Raw genomic sequence first — 11,906 nt, 5'->3', positions numbered from 1 at the left:
ATGTCTCAGCTCCTGGTTTGACGAGGATATTTAGAGGAGGGGTCTAATGGAGCATCCCTGTGTAAGCAGATCAGCTCAAGGCTAACACAACATCCAGCTCCATTAGGTGCGGCGAGAACGCCCTTCATTAGACGTTACTGTGTTTGCACAGAGAGAGGACACTGAGCTCACAGTCCTGTGTGCTGCTGGAAAAAAACAAACAGAGCATCACATCTTCACCACTTGATTCAGGGGCATTGTGACGCTCCTCTGTTGTTTTAGAACAAAGCCGTCATGAGGATGTACTCGAGTGAAGGAGACGAGAGTCTTGTTTGTCAGATGGGATGTTTATTAATTAATAATTCAACAGTGTTTCTTCACTCAGTGCGGGTTACACATCCTTTTAAGTGTTTCCTATTGACAGAATATATTTACACTTTTACAAATGTTTGTTTCACTTAATCGTTAGACACCTTATGCATTTATATCAGAGCAAACCAGAATCACTCACTCTGATCGCTTTGTGCCGAATTGTGTTAAAAAGTTAAACCTAATGTTAAATTTGTCGGCGCAGCAGCCTTCAGATTAAAATGATGACTTCTCTGCACAAACTGTACATTAAAAACATCAACAGAAGAAAAGTATCTTTACCATTATTCCCCCAAGATAGGGGTCAAAACTTTGCTGCTAAATTTACTGTTGTCTTCTTAACTCGTCAATGTGGTTCCAGTGGTTTTCTAATCTCTATTCAGCCACATCTACAGTTTATGTGCACACAGATATAAATACATCACACTCAGGGGCCATGCGGCTGTCGCAGAGGATAAATGTGGCTACGGCAAAGCTCCGACTGGTTATTTTACAGTGAGAGTAGGTTCACAGGTAGATGGTTTACCCTCATACCATGCCGTTACCTGAAAGGAGAGCAGGTACCCAAAAAGATTACAGATATTAAAGGTATGTTTAAGGAATAGTTTGACATTTTGGGAAATTATTCACTTTCCCGCTGAGAGTTACATGAGAAGCTCAATACCCCTCTCGTTTTTGTATGTTAAAGTTGTAATCCGTAAGAATTGAGATACGTTGTTTCTAGCGGCCTCTTTGGTGACAAGATGTAACTGGAGTCTGTTCTTTCAGAGTCTTTTATCTTGTCACGTTCACAGTCACTCTGTGTGCTGACTTTTTTTTTGCTTTTTTGTAAACTTGATTGAAACACGTTCACCTCTCTACCTCCATAAACTGACATAACCTCGGACGTGCGCCTTCTCAAACAACTTTTTTTTTTTAATTCAATTTAAAAAATTCAGCAAACCCCATAAATTATCACATGCCATTTAAAATAGAGGTTGTCAAACATTTCTTCCCATTAATGAGCGACGGAGTCAGGAGCCTCTAGACCAGGGATGTCAAAGTCAAATACTTCAGAGGGCCAAGAAAACAAAGTGCTACAAGCCGAGGGCCGGACAGGTTCAATGTTTATTAAAACATATTAAAATGATTGCATATAACCTATTAAACCAAGACCTAACACAGTGTACCTTATTATATATAATAATTAAATTAATAATCCAATATTTTTGTATGGCTCTGTCAGTAATTGGGCTGAAAGTTGACATCTGCCCTGAATGCTGACGAATAATGAAGCCGAGGATAGTCAAATGTTGATATTCATATTATGCATAGCAGTAAGTTATTGATTATAACGCAACACACTTCTGCACAACTGGAAATAAAATAAAACAAAAATAAATAGAAACACAGGGTTATTTGCGTGACCCTGACCGTATTCAGGCACAGGGGTTCAAGCAGAGAATCAAAGCTCCAGCTACAGACATGAGATATCAAAGCGCAATTTCCCAAAATGTCAAACTACGTTTTAAAGCAATGCAACACACCAGGATCCCTAAATGCGGAGGCACATGCAGCTGAACTCACTGCTGCATGGCTGTTGTTGATCTCCACTGCTGTAGGATCCTGCGTGGCGAGCACAGCCCCGCTATAAAACATCACTCAGCCGGCCTTTAACATGAGATCCGTATAATCACATTGTCACTGCAGTCACATTAATAGGGATGCATGTAAATCACACCATACAAAACCTGCACAGCAGCAGCTGGAAGGACATCTCATTATATTTGTGCAGTGCTGCTGTGGAATATTACAGACAGGTATTATAGCTACCGTTATGCATTTATATCATGATATGTATCCAAACAACAGCAAAGTGTGATCTTAAAATACTTTTAATAAAGCAACCTTTCATGTCATGTTTAGAGTATACTTACTTAGCTGATTTATGCTCACAGAAACATCCCTCTAGCAGCATGAATTGACATTTTCTAATTGCTCAAGCTCCCTCGCTGTTACACACATCACAGTGTTATGAGATTTAAAGTATAATGCTACTGCACTCTCACCGACAACTCCAGGGATGAAGCTTTTAATGATGCCAGGTGTCTATGAAACCCAGAGAGATGATGATGGTCGTTGGACAGGATTACACGAGATTGCAAATGCGGGGAACCTAAAGCTCAATGCGCGATCATGAGGCTATATGACATCTCTTACGCTGGAGAGACAGTTTGGACACATGATTGAGAGTTTAATAACATGAAGCAGCTCACACGGACGTCGCTCTGATGTCGATTGACGCTCCAGGATGCTTTGTGTGAGTTTTAGAGCTTCGGTGGGAACACGCACACGTCTATCATGAGATGGAAGAGCAGCTGTCTCTGAGTTAAAGCGCGTGTCATGCTCACGTCTCGAGGTTCAAACTGTCAAGAAAGGCAAATAAAGAGTAAAAGAAAGACTCGGCAGACGAGCCTTTCAGCGCTACATTAGTGTTATTACTTGTGAAGTTCACCTCATCAGCTAAGTGTTTCATTTATATCGTCGCCGTGAGCATGCGTGAAACCCAACGTCAGTGTAGGATGTTTACAGTGAGTGTCAGAGCAACTTAAGGAAATGTGAGAATTAAGAAAGCTTTGGTGGTCTGACGGCTGCAAAACGTAATGCACAGGCTGATTCAATGATGCTATTCGTCCATTGCTCGTCAATACTGACTGTCAATATGCACACACACGCTCTTCCTTTAAAGGTGTTGTTTTTGAGAAATAATTTCCTGTTTTGCCAAGCGTTAAATGAGAAGATTGATATCACTCTCATGTGTATTCATTTAGTTTAGCATAAAGACTGTAAACAAGAGGGAACAGCCTGCCTGGCAAATGAAATCTGCCTTGTTTGTTAAAAAAAAACACTTATGGTTTTACTGGATGCTAGAAATAAACAAACATTTAAAGATATGTTTTAATTAGGGAGCTTTAAAGGAGCTGGTAGGTTAATGTGACCTAATTTCTGATATGAAAACCGCCGATTTCAAGTTTGGCGGTCAATATAATATTAAAATGTCTATTGTTATTGTGCTAACTGTTGTAAAAACGTGACTGAGACATCACCATTAGGCTCTGCTGGCTCTTTCTCGTCACATACAATATTATTTCACTCTGCAGCCTGTTTTTGAAGTTAAAAAAAGGACTTTAAAGTGATATTATATTGACACAGTTTAAAAACGGGCACAACTCCTGGACACACGCCACCCAAAAGACAGGGCCAGTCAGCTGTTTCCTTCTTCTACTTGTTATGCTAAGCTAAGGAAATGAGACGCTGATATCTGGTGGTCATTTTCTTGTCTCAACTCTCGGCAGAAAAAGCAGATAGGCGTATTTCTCCAAAATAATTCCTTTTCCCTTCCTTCACACGTGTTCTGTTAGCTCATGAGTTGTTGTACTGCTGTCGACTGAAAGATTCCCCAAAAGTAACGTAAAGCTATAATTTTTGCGTCATTGTCTGCCCTTTGGACAAAGATTACTTTAGAGCGGCTTGGTGGCCGGGCGCAGGCACCCGTTCTCGTCTCCACTAGCCAGACTGTGACTGTGACTGTGTCTTGGTCAGACACCTCCTCCGACTTCTAGAACAGGCTTAAACAAAGCTGCACCACAAGTGAGCCAGCAGTGTTTATCAGCCTACATGGCCACAAACTGTAACATTTCAAATAAAGCATTTCCTCTTTTTGAGGAAGGGTGCATCTTGAATAGCATTTAGATTATAATATATATTTATATATATTTATATCAATACAACAACAAATTCTTCTCTAGGAGATGCCGACCAAAACACACCTCATACGACAGCCAGCTGGAGCCAGGCTGAACTCTAGTGGAGACGAGACATATCATTCGTCCTTGGCGCCTGCGTCATGTTGCCCGTCCTGCGGTGAAACCCTCTGCAGGACCAACAGACCAGAGAAGGTCAGGGAGATACCAACCCACCACAGCGTTATCTGGGCTTCACCAAAGATCAGCTGGCCCAGGAAAGCCTGCAGGAGGGGGGGGATAAAAAAAATCAGCGTTTCTTCTTAGTCAAAGTAAATCAGTGTCTGTAAGCCCATTGAAATAAACGCTGGTAAGGATGCCTTGAAGTCGAGTTGAACTTTGACAAGAAATTCCTGTAAGAGGCATAAACCACTGCGGCAGGTTATTTCTGAATATAGTCCGGCCTATTTTCTAAAATAAAGCAGCTTATGAAAGCACAAAGGGTCACTCTGAATTTAACTCGCGCTCCACTACAGCCTGATTATGACTTAGAGGACAAAGAGAAGAAGACTGCGAGGGTGCGTAGGAGGCTTCTTAAAGAGAGACTTGTTACTTACGGAAGATATGAAGTTGGAGGCAGTGGTGGTCACAGTGGTTTGGGTGGAGGAAGATGAGTACCTGAGTGCTTTGGCAAGGAAGGTCCACATCACAGCATTGCAGGTGAAAAGCAGCCCGCCACACAGCAGCCTCAGGGGGATATGGAGCTGAAGAGCAGAAAGAGAAACTTTATTTATTAATGTCATTAATAAATGAATGACAACTGATTATTGTTGTTTTGTGTCCGCTTGGATGTAAAAGTTGTGGACTTTATCCTGTAAAAAATATGCAAGAGAATGCAGCAGTGTTACATTTCGATGTATATAACGGATGTACTTGGTACAAGTACCTCGGGATCATGTTCACGAGTGAGGGGACGATGGAGCGTGAGTTTGGCCGGAGAATCGGAGCAGCGGGGGGGTGTTGCAGTCGCTCTACCGCACCGTTGTGACGAAAAGAGAGCTGAGCCGGAAGGCAAAGCTCTCGATCTACCGGTCAATCTTCGTTCCTACCCTCACCTATGGTCATGAAAGCTGGGTCATGACCGAAAGAACGAGGTCGCGGGTAGAAGCGGCCGAAATGGGTTTTCTCAGGAGGGTGGCTGGAGTCTCCCTTAGAGATAGGGTGAGAAGTTCAGCCATCCGTGAGGAACTCGGAGTAGAGCCGCTGCTCCTTAGCGTTGAAAGGAGCCAGTTGAGGTGGTTCAGGATCATCTAGTAAGGATGCCCCCTGGGCGCCTCCCTAGATAGGTGTTCCAGGCACGTCCAGCTGGGAGGAGGCCTCGGGGAAGACCCAGGACCAGGTGGAGAGATTATATCTCCACACTGGCCTGGGAACGCCTCAGGATCCCCCAGTTAGAGCTGGTTAATGTGGCCCGGGAAAGGGAAGTTTGGGGTCCCCTGCTAAAGCTGCTGCCCCCGCGACCCGACCCCGGATAAGCGGATGAAGATGAGATGAGATGAGATAACAGATGTATTAATGTTCACTTTTGAGTGAACATCATATTACTTAGTATTAGTATTACTTATATATACATATTAAGGAGTTTAATCTGTAACTATGCATCATATTTCATAACATGATCAGGTTTTGTAGGGCTGGGTATCGCCATTGATTTCCTGAATCGATTCTATTCCGATACAAAAGGTCCTGATTGAACCTGGAACACCTGAAACTTACAACGCTCTTTTTATTAGGATAGTTTAAATCCACAACTGCATCCTATTTTACTTCTAACTGCTCCTGGGTTTGACTTGAATTCTCTGTTTTCAGTATTCTGTGTCACTTTCCTGATATTTCAGATTTGCCTGTGTATTTTTCAGATGTTTTGTGTTTAGTCTTGTCCAAAAAATGTTTTGTCTTTTTATCTCGGCTATATTGCAAATGGGGTTGCTTCTTTATGTATTCCCGAGTTTAAATAAAGGTTATAAATTAATAAATACATTCTTATGAGTATGAGTTAACATAAATTGTGAATGTACATATACTTATTACATTCACAACTGCACATATTACACTGAAAGAAATGACTTTTTGGTATAGTAAAATGTATTTAAAGAATCTAAGTAATTTATACATAGTAAAATTCAAATTCAGTGGGAACTAGAATATTTAACATAAACATTTTAGTATTTACACATTTTATTCATGTAATAAATTCACTGAATAGGAAGAGTACATTTAATTAGATATTTACAAATACAATTGAAATGATTTATAGTCACTGCCCATTAACTTTAAAATACTAATAAAAACTTTACTTTTATAAATATTTTATCGCGGATGAGTAATTTCTCGTAAATGTAACCTTTTGTTCTCATATTTGTGATAACTGTGACGTATCTCAGGAACGGACGGTCGAACACACTCAGGTGTGGCACCGTTGGAAAGCCTGTGCATGAAAACATATTCAAGAAATTAACTTCCATCTCTCTACGACCTCCCGTTACCGAGATATGGCAGAAAAAGCATCACCGGAAACTCTTGTTAAAGGTTTCCCACCACGACAGATAAGTCTTATTGACGAGACTATATGAGATTACAAGGCCAGACACTTAAAGTTACTGTGAAACATTAAAAAACACCCCTGTGCTGATTGACAGCAATCTGTATGTGATGGAAATAATCATCTTAATTATCATTTCAGTGCAAAAAACAGGAGTGTGTTAGGTCTTATTCATACAACCAATTACCTTAACATGTCAAAATTATGATAATAATAACAAGTGCTAAAATCTACTTATTCACAACAATTTCCTTCCTAGGAATTAGACTTTACTTAATGAATTTAGATAAATATAACTTGTAAGTTGAGCCGAGTTAAGTAGCATTTACTCAATTTCTTCAAAAATGTTAAACTTAAAGACAATTACATTACACTTGATATTATTGAGTGACTTGTATTTGATATTCAGCAGTTAAATGTATACTTTTAAGGATATTATTAAGTAAATCCTACAAGTTATTTATTTCAGTGTTGGTCTAAACAGTGTAAAGAATGGCATTATTAATATTAATTATTATAATAATATTAGTAACATGAGCCTTTATGGTGCAGGGTCCCCGTTTTGTTGAAATCCCAGATGAGGTCATGACGCATTCACGCCGTATAAGGCTGCAGATGTTTATGACATCACCGTGTGTGTGTGTGTGTGTGTGTGTGTGTGTGTGTGCGTGTGTGTGTGTGCAGACAGCGTGAAGGTCACACACCAAACCTGACCCCCTATATCAGAAATCTTCGTCATCAATGCACAACACTGTGACAAGGAAATAACGCGATACACACAAACACACACACACACACCCACACACATTATATATATTCTACACACTCGTACGAGCTGCAATGTCATCTAGCACGCGGACGAGGCACGAGCAGCTGCGTGCGTGGGCTCCCCCAACGTGTGCGACGCTGCTGATGGTGCTGATGCTGAGGGAGTCAGAGGGAGGAGAGGCGGCGGGGATCACCCCCCAACTTCCTCCGTGAGAAATCACCCAGGCTGCGGGCTTGCATGCTGCATAATTCACAGCCATCCATCCCCACTGTGTTAATAATTCACTCTAACTGCGGCGATGCCTCACCCGGTCGCAGGCGGTAGTTTCATCCGCTTGTCTGAATTTCCGCTGCTCTCCCCACGTCCGGAGTCCGGTTTCACAGACCCCCTTCAGGTAGTCGGCTCCGAGGGACAGTTTGGCCGACGACGACGCCACGGCCCCGAGGAAACCCGCCAGCAGTGCATAGAAAACTCCCGGGAACATGGTGGTGATGAGGGGCAGCCGAGGCACATAATTTTCTAATCCATCTTCTGCATTTCTGCTGCTGCTGCTGCTGCTGCTGCTGGTCCGGGTCGAGCTGCCTGCATGGTGTGTGTGTGTGTGTGTGTGTGTGTGTGTGTGTGTGTGCGTGTGTCACTGCGTGGCACGTTTTCCTGCACCGTCTACAGACAGCCGTCCGGTGGCAGTCACACAACACATGGTCAACCCTGTAGCAGTGCCGTGGTTGGACTATAAAAAAAAAAAAAAAAGCCCTGTTGCATTCTGGGAAGTGTAGTTCCATCATCCCATAACCTTAACTGAGTGAATGCTGACTTTGAAGGTGCCTCCAAACCAAACATACTGGAAACATTATATATTATATGTGTGTTTTGATCAGATATTTTGATTAGAATAGACTAAGTGCAACTTGCGGGTTCATTTTTTTTAAACTTAAAGGTTGAATATGAAGAATCTTCATTAAAAACTACATATTATTTTAAAATTAATACACCCACGGGCGTTTTGAGGGCTACAGAATGAAAGTATCGCTCTTCCATAAAAAATATATATTTAGTCTGAATAATATTTACATTTTTTTTATGGGTTTGACAACGTTCTGTTTACATTTTACCAGTAAATAGCAGCCGACATTGCCAGGTTTGTCTGTTGTTGGGTGCAGCTACTGTAGTCTGGCACTAGGTGAAATGGAGATCCTGCAGCTGCTAATTTGTCTGAGCAGCTGAGTGCCAGGAGATGAGTGATAACGAGAGTCAAGGAGTTCAACGGCAATAAAACGCACGCTGAAATGGCTACGTTTCTCCTTGATCGGTAAGCCAACTTCCATGTTTACTTAGCTGTAACAGCTAAGGGTAACTGTCAGTCAAACTCATCTGTAATACTTGTTTTTATGGTGCGATTAGCCGGAGGGGATGGGTTCAAACATGATGGGTGCTTTTAATTATTTTTTATTGCTAATTGAGTAAGTTAATGCGGTATTTTCTATATTTTACAAGACATATGGGCAGAAATCTGAGGTGAAAGTGGCTGTTTTGATCAGTACTACTTCCAAGGACACTTCTAAGGACCTCTTTTTTTCAGCCTCAAATGTGTCGTATTACGTAGGAATGGGAAGTCGTCCTCCCTATCCACTGTACGGTCATAGACGATAGTATCTTTGAACAGTTCTAGTTTTCGTGAATCTGGCTTTTTCCTGTAGTTTTACATTCAATTTCCCCATTTGTCCTCATGGTGATTAATTGTATTTGTACAATGAAGTGAAGTCCCCCATACTTTTATGCTACTTATACAGGGTGGAATAGAGGACAATCAATGCTAATGTGATGCCCTTGTGTGTGGGCGTATAGAGAAAAGTATGACTTCAGTTGATCCAGACCTCGGTCTCCCTTCTGCATACTGATGAGCTGCATTATGACGGCTCATTACATTAAAACACACCGCCCATCACTGGGATGGATGGCTTGTGGGCAGTAAATGCTCACACACACGATCCTCATCTCATACCCTTTACAGCGGGACGAGCCTGACAGAGAGGTGGAACCAGAACAAGACTAAATTATTCCCCTAATTAGCCGTACAAAGTGGAGTCATCGTCATGAATGTATGGGCTTGTAATGACTGTATTAATCTGAGTGTTGTAATAAAAACAAGAGTCATCGGAGACAGACATCCATCTCTTCATCAGACTCGCAGGGACACTGAAGGAAGAATGGTGTCAGTGTGGAAGTGGATCAGTGCATGATATTTATTCCAATTGAGATATGGTCTTTGTATGAAAAAATATATATTTACAGAGGGGAAATGGTCTTAATTAAGATGAATAATAAATAAAACTGCCTGAGAGACGCAGAGATGTTGAAAATAAGGGTTTCACCTTTTATTCCAGATTTCTTTTTTACTTATCTCGCAAGGGAAAATCCAATTTTTTCATTCTGTTATGATTATACATGTTACACACACACAGGCCCGAAATACACACATGCACAAACAGGACCTATATACATGCAAATAATGGAGAGATGTCAGAGCGAGGGGGCTGCCAATGGCTCAGTGCCCCGAGTAGTTGGGGGCTCGGTGCCTTGCTCAACAGCATCTCGGCAGTGCCCAAGAGAGGACATGGCACCTCTCCAGCCTGACACACCACACATCATATTTACAAATAAAATGTGTTTGTGCAAATACTTTTTGAAAAACCTACGTTAAGAAAATACATTTTGCCTGTAAATAAAACAGTTTTTATTGCAATGTTTCATAACATCTTTAAATTCCTATCAATTGCACCTTTTTATACTTTTTATACATGAAAATACATTTGATCTTGATTAATATAAAAAGGCTAGCCTAGCTAGTTATACAGAATAAATTAATAGGCCCGTGTGCTTGATTGTCTATCTGCCCAGCATTGGTTTAAACAGTTTTTTTTAAATATCGAAATTAACATAACAATATTTTATTTATTTATTTATTTTATTCAAATTTTTGAACATGTTAAAAATAATGCAAAAGATTATTTGTACTTAAAAAAAAAATTAAGATACAAATTTAAAGCACATCCTATGCTTTTAACTTGGTCGGCTTAACCAAACCAAGAACAATAAAGGCTTAAGTTATTAATTTGATTAATTCCTTCATTGAAATATGTGATTTAAATACAGCATAACAACACCAAAACTGCTAAATTAGGCTGGTTTTAACCACACAACTAGTTTAATTTAATTTAAAGTAATATAAAGAATTTAATACTCTTCGTGTTTACATATAGCTACTGTCTCAGTTACATGTTTTTATGGAATAACAAACAAAACTACCAAAATATCAGTTTATCGAAATTAATATTTTCTGCTCAACTACGGGAACCAACTAGGGTAAAAAAGGGTTGTAGCTAAAGGCTAGCAGGAGCCAGCTCTTTCCTATGAGCTCAGCAGCTAGCCTGCAGTAGCTCATATTTGTGGCCACTTGAGGGCAGCGGAAACAAGTTGTAAACACAGCAAACATCAGATAACAACCTTTTAAAGTTTTTATCGTTTACTTCTTATCAAACAGTTGCTTAGTTACACACCCAACCGTCACATAGCAACAGTAGCATGCTAGCTAGGTGGAGTGGAGTGGTGTTTCCGGGGCAACCTGGCGAATGTAAGTGAAACTCTGTTCTTCTTCCATTTCATTTTTATATATCATATATTATATTATATATTAGCTGCTAAACCAACTGTGTCTGTGTTGTTTGGTGCTGGTCAGGTAGTATACACTGGTTAAAGAGCTTTTTTCTGAAAAACATATAGAAATACCTTAAAAAATATAGTATAAATTATAAATAAATATGCTGAAACTAATTTATTCCCTTTAATTCAATTCAATTTTATTTTTAGTGCCAAATCATAACAAAAGTTATCTCAGGACACTTTAGTACGTATAGGCCACACTCTGACTTATTTATGATTTACATAGACCCAACAATTCCCCCGTAGAGTAGAGTAGATGCATTTATATATTTCCTAAAGTAAAGATAAGTGGTGATTAATACATCATACATTATAATTATTATATATACTATACTATATACTATATATAAGACTTATATTCATATTATTAATTTAGATATTTTCAAGTTGTAAGACCATATAAAGCAGCAAAACAATTTATGCATGCCATGATATTTTCCCACTTGTCATATTGTATAACCGTTTGGGGCCAAGCCAACCAAACAACAATGACAACAATACAGTCTTTCTACGAACAGGCACTTAAAATGATGGGTCAGAAACCTGTTCAATGGCACCATTGCCAAATCCTCGAGAAACATAATTTACTGAGTTTTGAAAGCTTTGTCACCTTTTAAATTTTTTAAAACTTATTTTCAAGTGTGTGAACGACCTTGCTCCAGAAATACTCTGCTAACTGGTAAACAAACACAACAGTAGCATCAGAACTACGGGTGCAACAAGTGGAAATTGTATACAGTGAAAC

The 11,906-nt window shown here is 40.1% G+C and overlaps 1 protein-coding gene across 1 annotated transcript; it reads right to left on the bottom strand.

The window, feature by feature from the left end:
* Window positions 1-4,210: 4,210 nt before the first annotated feature.
* tmem42b (transmembrane protein 42b) lies at window positions 4,211-7,925 on the bottom strand (the record flags this gene model as incomplete). The annotated part of the gene is made up of 3 exons (XM_083925852.1): window positions 4,211-4,354; window positions 4,688-4,834; window positions 7,749-7,925. 3 exons carry the CDS (start codon window positions 7,923-7,925, stop codon window positions 4,211-4,213), a joined length of 468 nt encoding a protein of 155 aa, XP_083781978.1.
* Between the last annotated feature and the right edge of the window lie 3,981 nt (window positions 7,926-11,906).

Source organism: Echiichthys vipera, assembly GCF_963691815.1.
Source record: "Echiichthys vipera genome assembly, chromosome: 13".
Classification (NCBI taxonomy): domain Eukaryota; kingdom Metazoa; phylum Chordata; class Actinopteri; order Perciformes; family Trachinidae; genus Echiichthys; species Echiichthys vipera.
This window is presented reverse-complemented; position numbering and strand designations above follow the sequence as displayed.